This window comes from Taeniopygia guttata, chromosome 1 (assembly GCF_048771995.1).
Source record: "Taeniopygia guttata chromosome 1, bTaeGut7.mat, whole genome shotgun sequence".
NCBI classification, from domain to species: domain Eukaryota; kingdom Metazoa; phylum Chordata; class Aves; order Passeriformes; family Estrildidae; genus Taeniopygia; species Taeniopygia guttata.
The window spans coordinates 88,295,150-88,319,608 of NC_133024.1; the positions used below are offsets into that span (position 1 = coordinate 88,295,150).

Sequence of the window (24,459 nt, forward strand, 5' to 3'; positions counted from 1 at the left end):
CCAGTGATCTAATTTATAGAGGAACAGTCAGAATGAAGTTGAGCTATAAAGTTGAGCTATATATGAAGTTCCATAAAGACATCTACTGGATATTTTGACAGTCCGGGGTTTTGTCCGGAATTTTTGATAATTTGTTCTTGTTTTGTTCAATATGAGAAAGCAATTATAGAAGAATTAAAAATTCTGTCTGAACATAAATTCTGATTTCTCAGCCCAATGGGTTCTGTTATTGCATTATTCACACATAAAACAAAATGACTGTTACTAAAACACAGTCACAAACCAACCCCCTCTCGGTAATTTATAATTCTGCCTTGGATAAAATCAATACCTAATTGCCTGCAAGCCAAGAAAAAGGTAAAACCCAGGGAAGACTTAGTCCTCATCCTTTATACCCACCACTTACCATACTGTGGTTCTTATTTCTTGATAAAGTATTGAGTGCCCTCATCCAGCAGTAGAATGCATATCTGGCAATTAAAAGTTCTTCCAGCATTCCCATATCAGAAAACTTCCAATATCTCATTCATAGCAATTGATGGAAATATAAATTTGGGCAACAAGGCAGGTAGTCAGGAAATCTGGGGGAGAAGGAGGCTTATAAGAGCCTATGTTTTAGCCAGAGGTAGAATTAATTAGTGCCAAGGAAGAAGAATCAGTAGGCAAAATGCCCAAGAGCTGCTGAAGTTTCTCTTCACACTCTGGATTTTCTTGTGCAGTGTTCTGGGTCTCAGCCTTAATGGAATGCTGTAAGGAACATCTGGAAGATTTACTTTCCCTAAACATGTTACATAGCCAAAGACAGGTAGTTCATAACCTATTCCCCCCAAAAACAAAACCACCTGATCAAAACACCCCCCCCCCCCAACACAATAACATCACATTTCTACAAATATTTAATAATGTACTATATTCATAGCAAGATTGGGGCAAGAATATACCAGCATAAACCCATCACAGTCAGTTGCAGTCTTCATTTTAATCCATTTGGGCTGATCTAGAGTCCATGGCTGAAGAATTGAAAATACAAGAAAAAACTGGGTCAGCAGAACACCATATTGACAGTAACTAAACAAGCACATAGATTTTTCAAGTGTCAAAATACTTCTCATTGTTATGCTTTGAACTTCCAGAAAAATGTGAGTTATTTTAAAATGATCTGGGAATCACTCATCCCATATTATGGTGGTAATAGACCCTTCATTTCTCCTTACAAAATAGAATGTTACTGTAGGGACTAGTAAATTTGCTGCTGCTTCTGTTAGTCAAGTTCCATCAATCACACTGCAAAACCCTAAACAGTTCTAACTTATGAAATGGGAATAGGAAACAGAGAGAGGATCCATTTTTTGCTATTCACTGAAGTTCCTCATCTTGCTTTAGGAAACTCTTTAAGTTTCTTTTAGGTAGGAGGAAGTAATTTCATATGCTACTTGCATTATATACTGTATGGGGTTTAGTTACTCTATTTAAGGCCAGGGAGGAGCATTTATGAGATAAATATGACAACTGGTCTATTTTTCCTGCAGCGATAAACCCATTGAAAACAACCATGTGCTGTCTTAAACCAGTGTGCATTGAAGACACAGTAGTATTGTTAATATTTGCTTTCATGTGCATAATCAATCCCTTTGAAGTTCAGCAGCCATGCTGATTACCCTTATATATGGGCAAAGAAATTTTCTCCATTTCCTCTGACAAAATAACTATCCCCACTTTATGATCCCTTCAGCTTTGATCTCTCACTTTGTTAACTTTATATGGGAGCACCTGTTCCATGTGGACTTACCTAAAAGGAGTATTTAAAAATAATTATCTGAATAGCATGTTATAACCATGATAATAAGGCAATATTTCTCAGACATGGTATATGCTCTGTTGTTTCTGCCTTCCTTACTCTTCTACCATAGAACAACTTTTCTTTTTGTTAATATTATTTTGGTAACAGCTTATACGTTTTCTTCTTATCTCTACTTCTTGGGATGTTACAACTACTCATTAAAATGTCTAATGTCCTGACAGCTACATTCAGCCTCATGCATTTGTAAAGTCCAAATTAGGTCCATCAGATAGCTTATAATTTAATTTGTATAGACAAAAGCAAGTACTGGAAACAACTGAAAAACAACCCAACACTTCCAAAGAGGAATATTGCTAGAGGAGAAAAGTAATGGTGCTTGATGCAGTTGGAAGCATCAGCTAAGACTCCTATCCGTTTTTCTGAAAAAGCAGGCTCAGAAACAGGTCCAGAACCAAACCGTCCCCAGTTTCCCTTTCTGGTCATCTGTCTTCTTCATGCTCAGGATACAGCACTTTATATAAATCTCCTGGCTCATGTGCCTCAGGGGCAGTAGAGTTGCACCTGGGGGTAGACCTGTGGCACTTTTAGCTTGCCCAAGACACATGTTCATGTCTCTTGCCTTAATTTGCCAAAAAATTCTCATTTGGCAAATGAAAAATCAACATTTTGCCTGTCTTAGTCAAAGTGTAAACACTTTAGATTGAGAATGCTGTCTAGTTTACAGAACATTAGACAACTCATTAGTCATGAACTCTAACTTCTTGAGACACATTCACATAATGCTTCCTACAACTGCTATCACTAAACAATGCTTAAAGGTAAAACAAAGCCTTCTAGATTTATGCAGAATTGCCCAAACCTCTTTCATTAGCAACACTCCCACCCCCCACCCCGAGGGCCTCACTTCCACAGGAGACATACCTGCTGCACATGGTAGCAGCAGTGCAGGATGCAGCCAGTACAACCTATTCATCAGTACTCCAGGAATGAGAGGGGAAAACAATTACTGCAGTGCTCCAGGAATGAGAGGGGAAAACAATTACTGTTTAGAAGGTGGGGCAGTAAAATATTTTAATCAGGCAGGTCAGTTGCAGTCAGACAATTGTCTGGGAGCAAGGCAATTAACAGCAGCTGACATTGCCCGGAGTCAGCACTGGCAGTAGTTTTCCCCTCTGGCTGCTTCCATTAAATCAAGGCACCTGTGATGCCTATTGCCTGCCTTCCATAACCCTCAGGGTTCTGGAGTCCTATCACAAGTTTGTAAGGAATTGTTGCTACACTAATTATCCCCTACCTGTCAGCATCTTGGAACCAAGAGGAAATTTGATTTGTATTTATCTATGTGCAGAAACAGGTCACCAGAGGAAATTGGTTGTCTTATTTCAGTTATGATACAGATGACTATAAGCGCAGAGAGGAGGTGGTTCAGAGTGTAGCAGTATAACCCCATTAGTCTTTTCTAGTTAAATTTGTGGGATTCATCTGTTTACAAAGAAGCTGAACTTCAGCAGAAGCCTGTCCCATGTCTCTTGTAAGTCCACTTTAAATACTGAAAGGTCACAATAAGGTCTCCCCAGAGCCTTCTCCAGGCTGAACAACCCTAACTGTCTCAGCCTTTCCTCCTAAAAGAGGTGCTCAAGACCTCTGACCTCTCTGTGGGCCTCCTCTCCAACAAGTCCACGTCTTCCTTATGCTGGAGGCCCCAGGTCTGGATGTAGTACTCTAGTTAGGGTCTCACCAGAGCAGAGGAGAGGGGGAGAATCACTTCAGTAAATTCATGCTGCAGTCAAGACAGCAAGCTGAGTTAAAAATCCTGAGATGTGTCTTTCAGCCAGATCGCAACAACCAGAGACAGACCAAAATGCCTGTATGAAGTGTCACCTATCAATAGAACTATGCCCCTAAGAACTACTCAAGTGAAACACAGCTGGCTTCTATGAGTAAAACAATAAAAGGTACCTCTGACAAAGGCATGTTGTTCAAAAAACGGCAGTGAAATTTTGGGAACAGACCTGAAAATGAGTTGCCTCCAAGGCTGCCTGAGATACTGTCAGAAAGGTAATGTCACACCTCCCTGCTGAAGAATAGTGTGTAAGCGAGATATCCTCTGTACCCCACGTAATACAATTCATGGATTTATACCTCATACTGAGGTACAGTTTGAATACAGTGAGACAATGTCCTCTCTGATGTCACAGAGAGTGAAGATGACAGAGCATTTAATAGACAGGAACACATTGATCACATTTTCTTGTTAGTTTTTTAAATAAAAATGCAAAGTTGCTGGATTTAAAAGGTATCAATTAGTTGCTTCATGTGTAGGTCCTAGCATTCAGCTTATTCTCTAGAGTATCTCACTGATGTGAGTTTTCTGGGAGGTGTTACTTGCATATCATGACAGTAATTAGCCCTTCAGCACTGCCTGTCAGGAGGTGCTGTGATACACAGGATGAGCTGCGTGATTACTGTCTGCCAGGAGTGTACATGATGGCAATCCAACTTTTATTATTCCACTAATGCGTAACCAACTGTCTTGTTGGCATGGACTCAAGATGAGTCCCTGGCATGAAAATACTCATTAGCACCTCCACTGGCCCAACTCAGGCACCTGGGTAGTTCAAGTACTACTAAAAAGCAGCAGTATGCCCCACATTTAATGGATGTAAGCAGGCTTGTTGTGGTTGAATTATACAGCACTTATCACAGACTGAAGGGAAAGTTACCTTTTCCCTTTGGTAAGCTGTTTTTCATTGTAATTAATAATTTATTAAAAAGCTTTTCCCTTAGATAACACTGTTCTTCTCCCTTAAACACAACACTGGATTGCTTGACTGGGTAGCACAGCCATTTAGCTGAAGTCTATCTGCATTTCAAGTACATCACCAAGTCATCAGAGCATGACCTCCATACCTGACAATCGACGACCTCCTTGCTTGCCAATCACCAGAAATTTACTGCTCAGAAATTGACTGGGCAGTATAGTGAATACATTCTCTCAGGGAATCCTAGCATATCTGCTCGGGTACACATGTTCACATTAGAATAAAACTGGCTTTACAATATTTTCCTCTTTTCTGTAGTTTACTGTGATACCTCCTTGTCAGATTAACTGTCCATTTCCATTTGAGATTTCAATGAAATTGTGGGCAGAACTGACAGGCACCTTCCCTCTTTTGTTCCACCTGTATTTCAGTGTTGTTCAATTAAAGCAATATGAAAAGACCAGCACTCCTAAACAAATGAAAACAAATGTTTTATTTACAGGAAAAAATCTGTACACTATGTATACATAAAAATATACAAAATCATAATAGAAAATATAAAAAGTGTTAAAATGTATACAAACACTGCTTAAAAATGTGACTCCTGTAAAATCTTAAGGTTTGTTATTAGAGTACACATTCATTTAAAAAAATCATCATACAAAATAATTCTCAAAGCTATTAAAAAAGTACACAGTCTATATTTGAATAGTTCAATGACTACATATTTTAAGAGTGATGAGATGATATGAAAAAAGTAAGGCTTTTAACACAACTCTTATTTCAAGAACAAAATTCTGAATCTGACTGCTAAGCCAGAGAGAAGACATCTGCACTGTCAAAATTCATTAAGTGATTCATGTACGCCTGGCATGCGTTACTTCAATTTCAGTTAAATCAGTTAAAACAGTTAAATCAAGTATCCTCCTTATGTGTGAGAGGATAGATGCTGGGAAAGATTAAAATACTTTTAACAGCAGGCTTCTGAATTACCTACTTCAAAGCAGGATTTCATTTAAATATACATCAACTTTAGAAAGCATGAAGGGAAAAACAGTAACCATTTATTGTTGCAGTCAATGCATTTAATACTCCTTTCCGAGTACATCTGTGTCACTGTCCAAATGCCATTTTCCATCCTTAAAAACTTCTGAAGAAAAAAGAAATTAAAAACCCCACTAGGGATTGCTCCACATGCCTTTTGAACGCCTGTTTAATTCAATCAGTCTCCAAAATTACTGTGCTCAGTCTGTGCAACAAGTGAGTGTAGACACTTGTCCTCATTTAAAAAAAAAAAAAACCAAAAAAACTCTTTTGGTTTTTCTGACTTTGGCAAGAGATCTACAGCAACAAGTTCAGAATTTGGATGTCTTCACCAAAGAAAATGTCTTTACCAAAGACAAGCGATACTTAAATTTGTACAGAGAGAATGTATATTAGAGTGTTTATGTCACCCCTCTCTCTCCAAAGGTACATCATGTACTTTCACTGAATTTACCAGAGTTTCTACAGCATAAAACTTCACAACAAGGTAAAAAACATTTAATTGTTTAATCCAAGGAAGGACTGAGCTATGAGTTTATGCTGAGGTAACCTTTAGAACTATAGAGGAAATGGAACAAAATAATGGATTTTTCCTAGTAAAAAGATTTTGGCTCAAAATAAGGCAAAATATTTCATTTTTTTTTCTTGATTAAACAAAAGAATGCCTTGATTTAACCATCCAAAACTGAATGCATAAAATAATAGAGCACCACAAGTCAGAAAAGTTACGGAATTCACAGTGGGGAAAGAAGAGCATAATTAAGTTCAGCATAAACTCAGTACATTTCCTTAAACTGCTGCTGTGTTTCTGGTTTGTTCCAGTTAACTTTAACTGTTGTCCACAGCACCAGGGCACAGAAATGAGGCTTGATAGTGTTTGAAGGCAACTTGTTCCTACTTGTCAGTAAAACTCCATAAATTTAAAGACTACAAGTGTGAAGGGCGCTCAGGGGCCCAATAGCAGAGGCAATTGCTTGGCCGATAATGCATCTTGATATGCATCAGGTTTTGTCTAGGTGATGTCCCACTCTGTTAGTGCAGACATAGTGGAGAGCTATGAAGCCACACCTGTATCTTTTCCCTAAAAAGTCCCATGATCTTGGTGAAAAAATACACTTCCTTTCCTGCTGCATTTAATATGCACCTAAACCCAGCACTCTCATCCATTATTTTTAGAAGAGCTATGGTTCAGTGTTATCACACATTGAATATTTTAAATTTATGAATGTGGTTCTTTGCAAACATTTCTCTTCCCTCACAAGGGATGGAGAAATGCCCAGTAATTCAAAAACTCTTGGAGGGCTCTTATAAAAGCCAAAATGCCAATGCCACAGTGAGTAAGAAGTGGTGAGAGAAGCACCTCTGCAGGTCCTCTATGTTTCCCCTTTATTTCTGCCCCTTCCCCCCTTGCAGCAAGTGGAGGGGAGCCCTCAATTAACAGATCAAGCACACTTGCACATGTGCCAGAAACTGAAGGAGGACAAGACAAGTTAGGAGAGAAAATGCTCTTTAAATAACCACAATGTATTTGAGCAGGCAGACCACTAAAACATCACAGTGGAAACCAGTGTTAGAAAGCCATTCCAGGCTCATTTTTTAAAGGCGGCATCACAGGTTGGTCTTCCTTCTCTGTGAGCAAATGTTTGCAGCACAGCTCTGCAGCACCTTCTGAGGCGATAGTGCTACAAATTTGCACTTATGGAAGGAGGTCTGACTACCATATAAAGAAAGATATGGCAAAGAAAAAAAATTTGGCTGCAAGGGCTTGAGTATGTAGTCCAGTAAATTAAAAATGTAGAGTTTTTTTTTCTGTAACTATTTGCAAAGCAGTAATAAATACTCAGACCTGGTTCTGCATTGGTATATAAATGATGTACTAAGTAGGCATGCTTAGCACTTGTTACATGAAATGTTATAATTTGCCTTGTTCTGTATAAGCAACACCTGTGTTGATTATTATGAAAAATTATTGAGAGAACAAATAATACTATATAATCCTGCTGTGGGTGGTTGAGCAATGCAGTTATTTCTTTTCTTCTTTGTGAAAACTGAAGGTAAAAGTTAGTGGTTGCAGGCCAGTCAGAGTATATTTTTTTTCTTTTTGAAACTCTAGAAGGTCCTGCTTATTGAAAAGTAGCATATTCACTAGTCTTAGAAAGCTAAGCTCCCTTCCTTTACAGTTGTGTCATAGCTAACCCAGGATACAGCAGAGAGAGACATATTTGATTGCACTGTTCAGACTGCTTATGTTTTCCAAACAGGATACCAAACATATGGAAAAATAGATTAGTTCGGAGTAGGCTATCTATCCTCTATGCATTTAATTAAGAATGTTATTAACTTCAGGAATAAAAGTTGCCACCACACATGATATTAAAAAGAAATTGGTATGTACTATATCCAGAGTCCAAGCCTAATATGAGTAAAACTTATTAATTTTGATATGTACCAAAATGCCTTATGGACATAACTATCCATACAACACAGAAGTACAGTTATTAGATCATCTACACATGATTTCTGTCAACAAGAAGATTCTCAAGATCATCAAAAAGCCCAAAAAGAAGGCTAAGTCCTATGTAAGACATTTATTCTTCATTTTGAGGAAGGAAAATAATCCTTCCAGAAGATCATTCCAATACTGCTTCCCAAAGAGCTGAGCGAGAGAAAAAAGATTTTGTGATATCCTTACATTACATTACTGAAGGTGAAAAGGCCTTTTGCTTAAGTCAAAACACAAAAACCACTTTCCACCACAACCAGTCAGCTACTCTTTTCAATGCCCCTTTGAGCTGTCTGCTTTTTTTACTGGACGGACATGAGTAGGATATAGCTGTGCATTTGTGTACACATATTCCTGCTGAACTTACTCTAAAAGAAAATGTACAGTCAGGTGGGAAAAAACCAAACCAAACCAAAAAACTGAGAAAACTACTCCAGACCACCAACTTTTAGAATTACCTTAAAGAATATTGTCCTTGTGTGTTATGAATGAAAATACCAAACCATCTCCATATGCAATCTGCTGTCAGTTTTTCTTGCAGGCATTACAGCTTTTCTGGGTCATAGTCTTTCAAGCATTAAGTAAAAAATGCTGATATCATCTTCTTTTGTCAGAAAACTTCTTTCTGAACAGCAAGAAGTTGTGAACAAGTGACTTTGATTTGGATACCAAAGAAACACCTAAAAATAATGTCTGTATTCCTGAATGCTATCTTTGTTGATAAGTGGTGAGCCCCTCTATGCTTGCTTTTCAGTGTAATGGGTGAATGCTGCACAGCCTCCCTTGCCTTTCTCTGGATCTTTTGTATCTGTGCAGACTGGGGGAAGGCACCATTTCCATCTCACACCTTCCTGACAGTCCTTTCAGGGAGAGTTTTTCTTCCTATTTGGGTTACAAATATATTCTTTTTTCTCTAAAGGAATAGTTTTTCCCTTCCCTCTTCAGTCAGTGTCAGCATGGGAGACTGGCATCCAAAAACACATCCAGTAGTTTAACTGCTTCAGCTGTGTACAGCCATCTCCAACTGCACACACTTCAGGGCTACCCTAAGCCCCTGCTCAGCTGGAGGCCTGGAACTGAGCCTGTGTAGGAACAGGCATTAAGTCTGCTCTAGTGAATGACTGCACAGCTTGGAGTAGCAATTGCTTCATTCTGGGAGAGTGTGAAAATCCCATGGAGCCAAGGGAAATGCTGCATTGTTCAACCGGCCACTCTGTACATACATGAACAATAGAGGCTGTTTCACAATGCCAGGTTTGACAATTAAATAAATTCATTAAAAAAAAAAACCTTACAGTCTAGCATATGTGGTATGAGACCACCAACAAATTCTGACAGTCACACCAACAACGATACATTATATTTCTGCCTAAGTATGTCCTTTGCACCTTCATGAGCTAAGCCTTTGCTTTTTTTCTGTAACTATTTGCCAAGCAATAATAAATACTCAGGCTCAGAAAAGAAGTATTTCTCATGCCTGCTACTTAATTACAATTTATAGACTCAAGACTAAGTTGGTCTAAAATATATTTTTCAAGTATTCTCTTCTCGTTTATAGTACGACAGTAGTACCTTATTGCACATTGTTTCTGAAAGACTTACTTCTACAAGTGTGGGAAATTATTTCGCTTGGGGCACTTGATAGCTTTGAACCCTGGCAAAATGACTTTCCCCTTCCGATACAGATCATCCTGCAAACCTTTGTTCATCCTCTGCACCAGGAGCTTCTCGTAGAGCAGAGGATGGTAGGCCCCTAAGGTGCAAGCTGCATCATAGTAGAGTTCATGGTAGTGACACAGGTCGGTTTGTCGCACTGAAGGGATGTACTCGTACACGTGCACTTCATTACACATGGACATCATGATGAGGATACCTGCAATAAGAAGTGAACACCAGCTTTCACTTTTTTCACAGAAATTTTCCTGCAGTTATTCAATCCATTTTTTCTTTCCGTCTTTTTTTTGCTGTCACACACCTTAAATATGCTGTAAAATCATTAAGTGAAGCAATCGTTCCTTTTATTTGAGCAGCTTTCATTTGTCCCTGCTACATAAAGATTGTGATCCCTGTAGAGTCAACAGGGTAGGATAACAGTCATAAAGAAAGAGTGAAAAGCCTGTAAAGAACTTGCATGTCACCATCAGCCTCCTGAGTGAGAAGACTGCTCTTTACCACCTCCCCCCATTTATTGTGTGGACTGTCCACAAAATGTTCCCCACAAGAATCTGTGAAACATCTCCACTTTATTGCAATGTTGGTCTCTCTTAGTCTGAAATTGAACCAATTCCACTTTTCCCATCCACTTGCTTCTCCCTAAGCAGCAAGACTTAGCCGAACACAGGCAGAAGGGCATATAAAGAAACATCACCCATGTAGTGGTGGCACAGAAGCCCACAGCTTCAGACAATTCTGTGAAGTCTCGTGGGAAGACATCAGAGACTAATTGCTGCTTAAAGCAGTGCTGTCATAAGGAAAAGCCCCTCACCACTTCCTTGCTCAGCAAGAAGAAATCTACAAAATACCAACCCATTTCTTTCTGCCACATGCCAATGGCACACTATCATCAGCACCATCAATTGCGGTCTTTATGGCCTTGAAACAAGAGAAATATTGCTGTTGAAGCTGCACATTTTCAGATGGACAAATACCAGATAATGATCAACAACATTGCCTAAACTACAATACTTTCACATCAGTCACAGCACCTGGAAGCCTTTTCTGTTTCACAAAGCTATGCAAAAGGAAAGTGACAATAAGTAAGTTTTGGATGCCATTTGGTTTTTTTTAAGATTTCACTTAAAAAATAAATTTGTGTATAAAATGTATTGAGGCACTTGTAGCACTACTGGTATCCCTATCTGTGGAATAGGACTGTCAGCTCTCAGGGGAGGTAGCTGTGTAACTGCTCACTTGGCACTAACAGATGAGAACTGATGTAACTGTTGTTTGGGGTTTTTTTTCTGCACAACAGCTTTGGCATCATCAAAGGTATTTTGGGTAGATCTCAGAAGTGAAATGAATTAACATGAAAATTAGTTTGGTTTCTTAATTAAGCAAGGCCATTTTCTGAAGTTTACTTTACACAGCTTGGGAATGCAGGGATTTCAACGGCTTGCTAATGAAAAGAATCCTATGTTCCCCCTGCTGCGTATCATTAGATTATCAAAATGACTTTTCCCTGCCTGGTATCTGAAGTAACTTGAAACTAATTACTTCTGTGATTAAATCTTTTATCATAAATTAAAGGTTTTGAAAATATTTTATAATTGTTCTACAGCTTTATGCTCTACAGAATCTATAGTGTTAGAAGAGCTAAGTATATAAATTCTGAAGTTCTCAAATTTGAAGGAATCTTAGTCTTAACACATATTCATGGTGAAAAAATGTTTAATCCCTATTTGAAAAAAAAGTAAAATCTTAATAAACCAAGTTTCCTTTCATTGAAGATGTTACCGAGATGCTCTGAATCGTAATCTGCCATGCAGCTATATCTAGAATTGTTTGGTTTTTTGTTGTTTTAGTTTTACAAATGCTTTCGTCAGCTTTTCCACTGCCAACCTCCTTCCTCCACTGATGGAGAGCCCACCTGCCATTCCAAGGTAACCGTTATCCAGCTGGATCAGAGGGCAGACGGTGGAAACACGTGCAATAATGAACCACATCCAGAAACAGACAGTAAAATGACTTCTCTCCTGTGCCCAGAGACAACTTCAAAAGCTACACCACCAACATCTTAGGAAAACTGGCTCTGATGGAAAGTACAAGCCTTAACCAAAGTGTATTTTATTATTTTATTACCAAGTTAACTCTACAAGTAATAAAGGAAGTTGCCATTTGTGGGATTGAAAATTGTCAAGAACAAAAATTGTGACTCCTTAATAATAGAAAAATTAACTCCAGGTATGGTTTAAGCATGGCAAAATTTTAAGCAGTATCATTGACTTTCCTGTAAATTAGTTAATGGAGGACTTAGAAGTGGTAGAGTTTTACCTTCTAGTCATCAATGGTTCAGTGTCCTCCAGAATCAACCTAAAAGGCACACTGGGCTACCTAGTTTAGCTCCTTACTTTTCCTACCTGGTTCCATCCAGACCCATGTCTTGGGATTTCAGTCTAGGTTGCTCATAAATAACTTCTACTTACATTTTTGCTCATGCTGGACAATGATGTTTGGCAGGAGGAAAGACATTGACTTGGCACATTATTTTGGAGTGGTAACCACTAAGTTATGGCACATTCTGTGTTGAAGTCTGAAAGATGAGCTACAACAAGAAGTAGAGATTACCAGATACAGAACTGTTCCTGTGCTAGAGGCTGATCTGCCCTGGTGGAATCAAGAGCACTCCTGACACTTCCAGGCTTTGTGTTCATGTCAAATGCTCAAACCCTAGTCTGGGCAGAAATGGTGATCAGTGCCAGGCTGTTCTTCCTTTAGCACCTCTAACACTACAGACCTCCAGCCCATGGGACCAACAGTGTGGCACTAGCAGGACTTCCATCCAAACCATCTGTGGGTGAGATGCAGGATAACACATGAACCTGAGGAGGTAGGACCCTCTACTTAGCTGGCAGAGCCCTCAGATTCTCCCTTGAAATTATCTGCTCCTGCTGTTCTGCACCGCATTAAAAAAAAAAGCAAAACAAGAAAACAAGGGGATGGAGAAGGAAGAATTAAAAAAACCACAAAAGTTCTTTTTGGAAAGGAAGCCATCTTTTTTGTACAAATACAGTCCTCTCAAAAATAGAGAAAAAATGTTTTCATTTCTGTCTCATGCCCTGGAGTATGTGAAACCCCTCCACAGGAGACAGCCCTAATGTTGTAGAGCCATTACTGCAAATTCAGTTTACAAAAAAATGTTAATTGAGCATCTTTAAAAGAATAGCAGCAATTTAGACCACTAGGACATTTACATCAGTCCATGTACTGCTGTAAATATATTAATATCGTCCATATATGCAGGTTTTATTCTATTTTTTTACTAACACCATGTGTCTAGGTTGTTTCTCCTAAGTCCCTAAAACAGCACTGCCAACAGAACTCCCTGGACTGCATTTCTCACATTCCATCCCACATTTTTTCATACCACTTTTTAATTCAGTTCCTCTCTTTGCTTGGTTTTAACATTGCAGGGAGCTACTGACATCTGTATCTAGCAGATAAAAGTGTGCCAAGCTGTCTATATTTTCATCTACCTTCCCACCTTCCCTTCTCTCCTCCATTTATCTTCAGTGATATTTTAAATTTTTTTAATCATCAATTGGTTTTTGCCACTAACATGATCACCAAAATACTTTTTACATTATGTTTGAACTTTAATGTTTTGGATGCAGTCTCAAAGCTAAAGAAGAGGAATTTGCCTGACTGCTTTCAGACTTCATCTTGGTTCCATTAAATCATTTTGCTTGCCTGTCTATTCTGAGAAGTCCCACATTGCTTCTCAATTGTTGTTTTTGCACATTTCTTTCTGTATTACTGATTTCTAAGTTTCTCTTTTGTGGCTGAATTTCTTGACATTTTCTCCCACACCTGTAGTGCCAAAGTGTGCTTTGTTTATCTCCTATCCCTGTCCTGCCCTTTAAGTACGTCTTTACACTTATATCTTTTGTCTGTGTACTTTTTACATCACCATCCAATTTAACATCATCTGCATTGACCTTGTTCTGTATCTCAACACTCTTCCAGGATTATCAGTATGAATGAAAACTTCATTGTTTGATATCCTGTAAGGTGAAGAATTTCCATATGATACACTTGAGTATTTGTCTTTGCTAACAGACCTTACAACAACTTTCAGTCAATACACAATTATTATATATATAAAACAGCACAGACAGTCTTACATATGACCTAAGGAGATATTAATAAACAGGATGAGATAGTCATTGTCCCAACACAATATAGAGTCTGGACAAAATTATTTTTACAGAGATGTTCATGCCCATCTCTGACCTTGCTGATTTAAAGCATTCTTTACAGACAATGCAAGAGACAGGTACTTCTAGAGCAAAATTCATCTGACTTATTTTAGATGTCTGCTTTAGGATGTATTGAATTGTTCACTTACAGAGAACTTTTGTTTTAGTGTTGTTTCTCTCCACTGACTAGAAACTAGAAACAAAAAATAAGAGTCTGGCTCTTGGCTATCAAGAACTTTCTCCTCTACTCTCCTATGTAAGTAGCTTTTGGAGCTTCATAAAAAATAATATAATTGGCTTTTCCAGAAGCACAATGAGAAGAAATAAAAACAAGGCATGATCAAATGTGCCCCTGGTCCAGTTACCCACACCTGAGATAGGTATCACAGGCTCCTTTGCTGTCAGCAGAAGAAAGTGGGCACTTTGAGGAAGCAGTGCACATCTAATGGATCATACAAGCCATTGCCCAGAAGTTTCTGGTTTTTTTCTGTTGGCTGTAGGTGAAGCTCGAGTGGCAGCATGGATAGCTGCACTCCCAGAATGGGATGAAAATTTCACATGTTGAGGACAGCATGGGGCTCACAGTAATATTTAAGAGGCACCTATTTTTTGCTCTAATAATTCTGAGGGTGACTAACACAAACACAGACCTGCACTGGAAACAGCTGAAGTCAGGAGGCACAAATCCTGCTCTCTGACTGACCCAGACATGGACCATACAGATATGGCAAATTAATGTGCAAGGGTTAAGCTGAAGGGGGATGTGGGGTTTTTCCCGGCATTCATAAATACTAAGGTATGGGAATGGGAGTAAAAGCAGAAAATTACAAAGTATTTAAGGAAGGCCATAGACATGCACAACTTGAGAAAACATAAAACCTGAAAAAAAAATACCCTTGCTAGATTTTTGAAAGTCCCATTTGGATTATAATTGTAAAAATGGAAAAATGCAAAATAATTCTGCCTGCATTGTGGTAAAACATTCAAAGGTGTGCTTTGTGAATGTTTTATAGTTGAAAGCCAATGTTCATGAGCACCCAACTGAAAATTTAAAAAAAAAAAGAAAGGAAGAAAAGGAGCATAGAATACTCTTTTAGAAATACCATAAAATATATTATTCCAATGAAATGATGTGGTTGTCCGAGAAACAGTTATATGCAACTTTGTTATAACAGTGCAACTGTAGATGCTAAAACACTATTACATATTTTGAAATATTATATATTAGTATTTCACAATCCTTAGAAAAGTGTCTTATCTCTTCCTGGCATTTTGGTCAAGATCAAGTGTAGTGTAGTACTTTTATTTTTTCCTATTTGGCAGATACCTTTGGTGTTAGGAAGTGTTGGGCATAGTTTAAACTCAATCCAAATGGCACAAATAAACCTAGCTTTTACAATCTACACTGAGAACATTTAAACCAGAATTATATGAAGATTAAATTCCTTGCATGGGTGGTTTTTACAAATGAACATGTTCTGTGGATTATAATCATAAGGATAAATTGTTTTTTCTATTTGTTCTTGGCAATTTGAATAATTCCAAAGGTTTGGATTTTCCAACATGAATATTGTATGGTACAATTAAGTTTTGTGGTTAGCACTCTAATTAAAAAAAAATGTTTTCTAGTTTACAAATAAATAAAATATGGTTTAATATATCTGAATCAACAGATGCTGTATGAAAGCATCTAGAAATATAAATGTAATTCGAACATTCATCAAGAACACAGAATCATAACATAATGCAAGAGATGCTGAAAACATTCAAATACACATAATCTGATTTATTCTCGTAATGTATCATTTCACACACATCGTAAATTCAGTTACATAAAATAATTTAGCTAAATATACTAGTAAGTTTGTGTATTTGATAGCATTACAAATAAGCATAAAGCATTTAGAAGGTAGTCTTCTATATGATAGCCTACAACTATAGTCTCTCTTGACTGGATTGCAGATACCACAGGAAACTCCTTGAAACTGGTCCAAATGTGCCTCAGTTTTTCTTTGGTACATGCAGTAAAAGTAGCTATGACTTTTTAATGCACTTTCTTTCTTAAAAAGGGTTCTTTTACTTCTGTTTAGTTCATGAACTATGTAAAAAATAATAACCACAAGAAAAACAAATTATTTATCAAAGAATTGTCACCAAATGGCCCTGTGCCTAAGCTTAATAATTCGTGCAATACTTGTCATCTTTGATGTATAGATACTAGCATTACATAGTAGACCTTGAAAATTACATATTTATAACTTTGTGAATGCAAAAAGCTCTACATTAATCACAATAATACATTCTGTAATATGAGCATAGACTGGAAAATACTGACCAGCAATATAATGTAATTCTAAATGTATTATTTAATTTTGGGTGATACACTAGAATAATAAATTTTTAAAATGTGATTTACGAGGCAAGTTTGTTCTTTTATGTCTCTATTTTGGGAAGTGAGAGATACTCAAATTTCAGTGTGCTTTTTATTAGAGTAAGAATAATTTGAAGCTTATGTATTGGAGGTATTATTTATTTGTGTGGTCATACTTGAAAAACATTGAACTGGCAAGAGTGAGCACTATTCTGTTCCTGCACCAACTGCTGTTACGACTGAATAACAGCAAGAAAAGCAACTCTTAATATGTCCAATTGTTTCTTTCAGTTCATGAAAGTGCATTTTTTCCAAAGCAGAGCTGGAGATCAGCTGTATACTGCTATGCAACGTGATCTCCAAAGCTGTTTTAAATTTAAGTTCTTAGTCATACAACGACCTGCTAATGTTGCAGTGTAATGACAGCCTTGCTTGTACTATTGTCTTGATGCATGCAAATGAAGATTAAAATAATGTTATCGACTATTACTACATAACTGTTAAAACTGGAATGTCAACTGTAATGCCTCAAATAACATTTCCCTTCTCCCATCAATAAAGTAATCTGGGCTTAGTTATTTTGTGTTCAGTGGACTGTATGTTATGCTAAAATTTCGAGCACATATCAAAACTACCACCTACACAGACAACCTAAAATGTAAGAATCTACACAGGTCATGTTTTGATTGAAAATGAACCAAAATACTGCAGTCACAGCTTTCAGCTAGCTTTTAAAAAGATAAAAGCCACTGCTCTCTAACAGTACATAAATGTGAATTTCAATTAAAATCACCTCTGAAGAGGTAAATCAGCAAAGTGTACTGATGGACTATGCTAAGTAGCAGTTTATAGAAAATCCACTAAGTAAACAGTGGACAGGAGCAAAATCTCCACAGAAAAGCCTTTATATGATCTCGACATTATTAAAAATCTCTCAGAATTTCCTAATGCTAATGTACCATCCCATCCAGTGAGCACAGAATGCTGCTCTTGGGAAACTCTGCAGTTTTACTGTTGCTCTTCAGATGACAAACATTTAAGGTCAAAATAGGCTATTTGCATTGGCTACCAAAGAGGGTACAAGAACAGTCAATTCTTACAGCAGAACAGTAACAGTAGAGACTGACACTTTATATATTATCAGATTCAATTAAAAACTAAGTTTGATATGTACAGAAAGACAGGAGGAAGACTGAGTTCACATTTTACGGTGAAAGATTTATTAACAGGAAGTGAGGTGACTTCTGTTACCAAAAGGTAGGGCAAATCCTTCCCTAGCAACAGTGCTAATTTAGGATTTGCCAGTAAAATCCAAGTCTGAGGTTTAGTGGTTGGATGCTTATATATCTTCTGAGAAAAATGGCATAGATCCAAGTCCCAGATGATATGTAAACATATCAGTACTCATTTAGCAAATTTATTTTCAGCCAATTGTGAACCAGAAACTTTAAATGTGAAAAGCCACCATGGCAATTGCCTAATGTTAATGCAAGATGATGTGAATACTGTGCAGAAATTTGTTTAGAAGCATGAAGGCAGCAGCTGCAAAATCAATGCAAAAATATGAAGGAAAAGCTTCTCAAAGCTCTTGTAAGGATTAGACTAGGAAAACAAAAAGTAAATGGTTTATTATGAGGAGTGACATTAGCTAAGCTATGACATGACACATAATGCAAAGCTACAAGGCAGCTGAAGTCCATGCTGGTGTCTCAGCAAACAAACCAAAAGAGACTCCCAGATTAAAATCAAAAGGTTGCTTTACTCTCTTGGACCTTGACCCACACACCATCCCCTCGTCCCTCAGTTAATCCTGCTCTTCCCATCCTCCTGTTTCCCCTCCGCAGCTGGGACACGCTCTGTGCTTCCCTCACCTAGCCACCAGCTGTCAAATGCTACTGCCTCTCCTCAGCAACACTGAGCTGTGCAGAGCTGATGTAGCAGGGTTTCAAGGAGGCAGGAGGTCCAGGCAGAATTTATGTGGATATGGGGCAGCCTATACCCCAAAGAAGTGCAAAACCCAATATTTTCCCTAGCTTCTATGCAGTGAAAAAAACAGGGGAGAAGTTCTACCTCTTCTCTCTCATATGAGAGGCTACCTCTTCCCTACTGGCTCCCTTTCTGAGAGATTTAATAATATTGTGACTTAAGTACTGTAATACAGTTATTAACAATGCTAAAAGATTCCCCTGATGTAAGATACTGTGGAAGGATGCTGACTCACTGCTGCAGAAGAATACCTTGAAGACACATTCCACCAACATCCTCCCTTTGGCAAGATTCAGTTTCTTATAAATAGTGTTAAGGGGTAGGAATAGATAAAATTGTCATGAGAAAAACATAATTGCTGAAGAAACATTGTAAGACCATGCTAAAACATTCTTGACATTTGTGTAAAGAAACATTCTGATGTTTCCATGTTTTAATTTATACATTTGTCCAGTTTTGTAAACTGGGCCTAACGGAAGCCAAAAAGCTTGAAATAAAAATGCCTCCATTTACTCAGAACCATTTTTGTAATCTTTTCTATATTATCAGAATCATCATGGTCCATGCTAGAAATTGCTCAGATTCAGGAATGTATATCTCTGTAAAAATTCAGGTCCTCTATTTAAAACCAGCATATTTTCCTTCATATAGCTGTTTTAAACACAGTGGCATTTAGTAGTGTGGTAATTTAATAAATTATTTTCTCTTCTTGAAATTAGGACACTTGCATTTTATGATGGACATCACTTATCCTTTCTACTAATTCTATAAGAAATAATTTTATAGATTTTATAAGATCAGGTAGAAGCTCAATATTCAGCATACCTCTTTCATACAGGTACACTAGCTGTGTCTGCCAGCTTCAGTTCTAACAGGATTATTTGCTGCATGAGTGATTGAGAGATACCTGAACTGAAGACCAACATGATTTTTCAGCTTTCTGCCAAGCTGCATTATATTTTTATGCTCTATCTTGCCCTTTATGTCCCTGGCAATATGCATTTGCTGTTTCTGTGCTACTTCTGTATTTAGATTATGTTACATGTACAATGCATAGACATTAATTCAATAAGGTTATCAAAACAGAAAGACTCTCCCTAATAAAATATTTAAAATACATCTATCAGGACAGTTGGTAGCTATGAAATGGGGTAGATCCAATAAGCTCATCTTAATACCTTGTTTCTTTAAAGTTATTAAAAGCTTACCAAAAAGCACTGCTCCTTGGAAAAGGACAAATAAATAAAATTCCCACTAGAGAAGAAGGCAAATTTGCATCTGTACACAGAGTATATTTATCTTTACAACTTTTGTTGTTAAAATTTTGCTTGTTTAATGGTTTATATTTTCAAAGCTTTCTCTGCTTGAAGGATATTTTTTGTCACTAACTTTTAGATTTGGGATTGAAGATTGTTGTTCTATTCTCATAGTGAAATTAATTCCATTTCTTCAAAGAAAGGTTTTGAACTGTTTCTTATGTATGGTGGAAGTACAGACTTGACAGCACAATGATCCTCTTCAATATTCTTACAATCAGCAGCTGTTAACCTATTTTTATCAACAACTTTATTGCTACAAGAAACACTTCTGCAAAATGCAGCTGGTGAGATCATTCCACATGAGCTGTCTTCTCCCTGTCAATTTTTACAAGCAGGTTCCAAAAAAACCTCACTTCAAGAAGTAACCAACTGCCAAGATCCCCTCTGACAACACACCAGGCCTCCTTTACTTTCCACTCATCTTCCGGTATGAACAATCCGCTCAAGGCATAAAGGTCTCCCAGAAAAATTTATATTCTCCTTATGGGAGCTTCTGCACCCATACCATTTTCTGACTGCAGCAAATACCTAGATCAATATCATAGTGTCAGTGAAGAAAGGATGGAGTTTCCAAAGTGGAAGATGGTATTTAAAACTCTACTTCCCTGTGAGTCTAGAAGCATAAGCCAGGATGACCCTGACTCAGCCTTGCCACTCTGCCTACTTGCATCCTTTAGACCTGTCCACAGTCAGGACCTGCTGTACATCAGATAAGTTGTTCTGCTGTATGAATTGTGGGCAGAGTGCCAAATTATCCCCCCAGAAATACTAAGGAAGGACCAAAAAATACAGCAAATCACTATTGCTTCCAGTGAAGAAGAAAAGTGCTCAGTCTGAGCGCTGAAACCTTTGGCCAATGTAGGGAATATAGCTCAGCCTGCCATTGATTTCACCCAGTCTACGTGATCTACCATCTGCTTTCATTTGTTGTCTGAGTATTCTCTGCTCTGAGATTCCAAAGAGGAACTTCAGAACTAACTAGGTCCTCAAAAGATAAATTAATATGGAATAATAAAAATTTCGCATAGATATATGCATATTTTATAGATATGGTAGACATACTATGGATGTAAAGGGCAAGAAAAGCAGAACAAATTCACTCAACTATTTTCTAGTTTTCATACTGTGTGTTTCTACTAGTCATTGTTTCTGTATAAAGCACAGTACACATTTATGGACTCGATCCTCATGCAATGTATACATTTGAAATGATTTTTTTAATCTAACTTGCCTGCTGGGACCATCTTTGGTACACCTACCAATGAACCCTGAAGAAGGAGGGTTGGGCTGTATCTTCTCTTTAGTGTTCTCCTGAATGATGTCCCAGAGCTGCCATATAAACTTTGGATGGAGGATGTAGAATGGCTGGGTTGGATTCTTCCTGCGATGCTGTACGTAGGGAGTGAATAGATTGTAGTCTGGCTTCTTATACCACTGGGAGGAAAAAAATCACATGTTTTTTAATAGTAAGAAACATGTTTTGAACACTACATGTACCATAGCATAAATTGATTTCATTTGGGTTCTGCAGAACAGAAGCAAAGGTAGCAAGGCAGCCTGCACTGGTGGATACTTCTGCTAGAAAGGCATTCCTCACTCTGGGCTATTCTGTTTCTTCTCTTCATACAGAGACTCCCAATAAGTAATTGACTGCTGTGGGATGAGCCAAGACCATTTTTCCCTCACAGATCCACATTAAAGAAGAGGTTCAAAGAGCTTTGACATGATACCTGGGCCTGGGGGTGAATCTCCCTCTGAATGTGTCCCTGTCCCTGCCGGAGGCAGCAGCAGCGCATGACGCAGGCTGATGGCAGCCTGCGTGGGAAGCAGGCAGCCTCTGGCATCTGTTGCTAAGGGAGTTCAGCAGATGAAGGCTTACTTTCTACTTTGCAGCCTGCTCAGCTCTGAGCTCCCTCTGCCAAAAGCCATCAGATCAACTTCTCTGCCGGAGCTGCAGCAACAGCCAAAGTAGAGACTCCCCCAGTGACAACCAGATGGACATCTGCTGCTCTCAGTCAGGGGGTGGACAGCAGGGCACAGATGGCTGTGGGACAGTGGACATAAAAGGAAGACTGGGGGGGAGGGGGCCTGAGAAATGGGGAAGGCACCCAGAGAGATTTTCACTAGGATGTTGCATTTTGTTTGGAAAGTCAGAGGGGAAGATGGGAAAAAATGGATGCAGTTTTTTACCTTTCCTGATAAAACCTACTTCTGAAATCAAGCAATGTTCCCTCCTTGGCAAACATATAGAAAACTCACTGTTATGTGAAAATAGTAATGGTTTATCAAACAAATGTCACCATTCATCTATCCTAGCATCTCAGAACACTCCCTTCCAGTATAATTGCTGGCTACTAAAAAGTTTTTTGAGCAATAAACCAATTCCTACAGACATAGCATTCTCCACTCAGAGACAGAACCTGAGGCTCATAGTGAAAAGGGAGAACCAGGAGACTAAAGCAGTAAATTAATTTTATCCAGTACTTTCATATGATTGGGAAGAAAGATCCAAGTGGATATCTTACCACATTCAGATTAGCAGAGTAGGGAGCAGGATCCCAGGCTACTAAGATAACATCTTTATACAAGGAACTGTCGACAAAGTGATGGTTTGGATTGGTGAGAATCTGCAAACACAAATGCAAAGAATTCCACAGCATTAAAAGCAAGTGGGATCCACAAAAATGGCAAAATCCTACTCTCAAGTGAACAGTCCTACCCACGCTGCTGCTTATTATGCTTCAGTTCTGGTTGATTTTAAGCATCTTGTTTTGTTAAAAAAATATACAAAAAAAAAAAAAAAGCTTAGCCATAAACAGCACTCATTACAGTCTGAAGTAGCAGTATGCTGAATTACTCTCCCATCTGTGAGGGATGTGATGGTACCACTTGAGATGCTGTGTTATTGTGTATCAACATTACCTTGTATTCTGGAACTTGAAAATGAAACTATTTCAGATTGCCTGCAGGATCTTCTTGGACACAGAGCAGCTTTCTTTGAAGGGCTACAGCCCCCAAGAGTAATGTCTCTCTCTGCCCCCCATCCCCAACCACCTTTTTCATGGTTTTCTCATTTTAACAGCAAGTCAGTGTCATTTCAATCAAAAAAATGCAAATTAGACTATGACCATACAAATTGGAATACCTAGAGAAACAACAGGCATGTTACAGGGCTTTTTTTGAAGGAACTGTCATTTTGCTCTAATTTACTGCTCTCATATAACTCCTTCTTACATCTCCCAGTACTTTTCCTGATCATCCCACCACACTGGAAGACTACTCTTCACTCCTGCTGGCTCACCCCTTCCAGAACCCTCCATGTCTAACTAGATCTCTTTGATTCCTGGTGCATCCAATGCCAGGCAGTTCAACATTGGTCAAAACAGCATGAATTTTCTTCCAGCTGTTAAAATAATCAACATTCCAGACAAATAAATCCATAATAATTTTCATTTCCCTTTAGGATCCAATGAGCCATATTTAATTATTCATATTTTTCTTCAGAAAAATAATATTGTTGCCATAGCAATATTCTTCCTACTATAAACTTTGAGTTTAATGATTTCCATCAGCCTTCTACAGTAAGAACAGAATTAGTCATGCTGCTATCAGTATCCTCAACTTAATTTCTCAGAAAAATTTTCACCTCAGAATGTAAACACCTTTTTTGAGTATACAGAGCAAATTGACCAAAAGGCCAAGATTTTAAAAGCTTGGTTCCACACTTACCACACAAAGGAGCTCTTACTTGCCTTTCAGTAAGCAAGAGTCCTCTGGAGATGCAGTCCCCACAAATTTCATTTTCAGTGAGTCTGCATTCATACCTGTGAGCTTTTTCTGCAGTAACAGTATCTGTTGCCACTGCACAGGCCTCCTTCATGTCCTTTGGGCTTTCACAGTGAAGAATATGAAGAAGGGGCCACAGCAGCCTTTTAATTAACTGAATGCAGGAATTTCCAACAGTGAGGAGGGGAGGAGGGTCCGTAAGTCTGTACAGGTAACCCAGCTACAGTATAGGCAGGGAAAGTAACTTCCATCAAGTGGCAATGCAGATTTCACCCTCGGAGAGGGCAAGGCTAATTTCTCAGCAAGTGGACAGACCATCATGGATGGCTTTTAACCTCTCTGAAGGAGCACAAAGCTGATGGGAATACAAACTCTTGTGAGAAAGACACGTGAGCTGACCTGGCCAGAACTTTGCTCTCAGTTTTCTTGAGAGGTCTTATGGGGAGCAAGACTTAGTGCAGAAGAGAAGACCACAGGACCCCCCCCTACCATCCCAGTGGGAATGTACTGCAGCAGCTCTGGGAGCCAGAAGACCCCACTCTGCACTGCATGGAGAGCAGCTAATTTAACCACAATCTCTCTGAATTTGCTAGGGAGCTAAAAAGCCCAGATCGCCGCCTGGGAACATCTCTCTCTTCTACAGGGAGCCTACTGAATCTAGTAAACTATAAAGAGTTTCTAAACCTTTATCATTCCTGTTCCAGAGTTCAGGCATGGTCAATGTCAGGACATTTTGGCTAATAGTAAAATGGAGACTCATCAAAGAAAAGGGAAAAAAAAAAACCCAACAAAACCAAAAGAAGTAAAATACATGAAAATCCATGTTCCCTGATACACTGATTACAGCACTTAAGGCAGAATAAGATATTTCTGCTTTTTTTCTTGCAAACAAAAGAAAGGGGGCATATTTAACCCAAATCACTTCAAAGATCTAGTCTGTTCTGTAGCCTCACAAAGACCTACAAAATGAGT

General features: G+C 38.3%; 2 protein-coding genes across 8 annotated transcripts in view; one reads left to right on the plus strand and one right to left on the minus strand.

Annotated features, from left to right (window-relative positions):
• Positions 1-16,968, plus strand: part of LOC140684671 (pinopsin-like) — an 82,873-nt gene extending 65,905 nt beyond the window's left edge. Inside the window, exon 5 of the mRNA XM_072933096.1 lies at positions 11,632-16,968. Within this exon, the coding sequence (XP_072789197.1) occupies positions 11,632-11,847 (216 nt within the window). The 3' untranslated portion in view covers positions 11,848-16,968. The remainder of the gene's footprint in view (positions 1-11,631) is intronic.
• The window catches only part of ST6GAL2 (ST6 beta-galactoside alpha-2,6-sialyltransferase 2), a 172,150-nt gene continuing 152,727 nt past the window's right edge, over positions 5,037-24,459 (minus strand). For 6 of the 7 annotated variants that reach the window (XM_072927954.1, XM_072927979.1, XM_030272425.4 and 3 more), the window contains 3 exons: positions 22,227-22,328; positions 20,961-21,135; positions 5,037-9,983 (listed from right to left, as the gene is read on the minus strand). In XM_072927954.1, coding sequence (XP_072784055.1) covers positions 9,715-9,983; positions 20,961-21,135; positions 22,227-22,328 — 546 coding nt within the window. In that variant the 3' untranslated portion in view covers positions 5,037-9,714. 7 annotated transcript variants of the gene reach the window in all.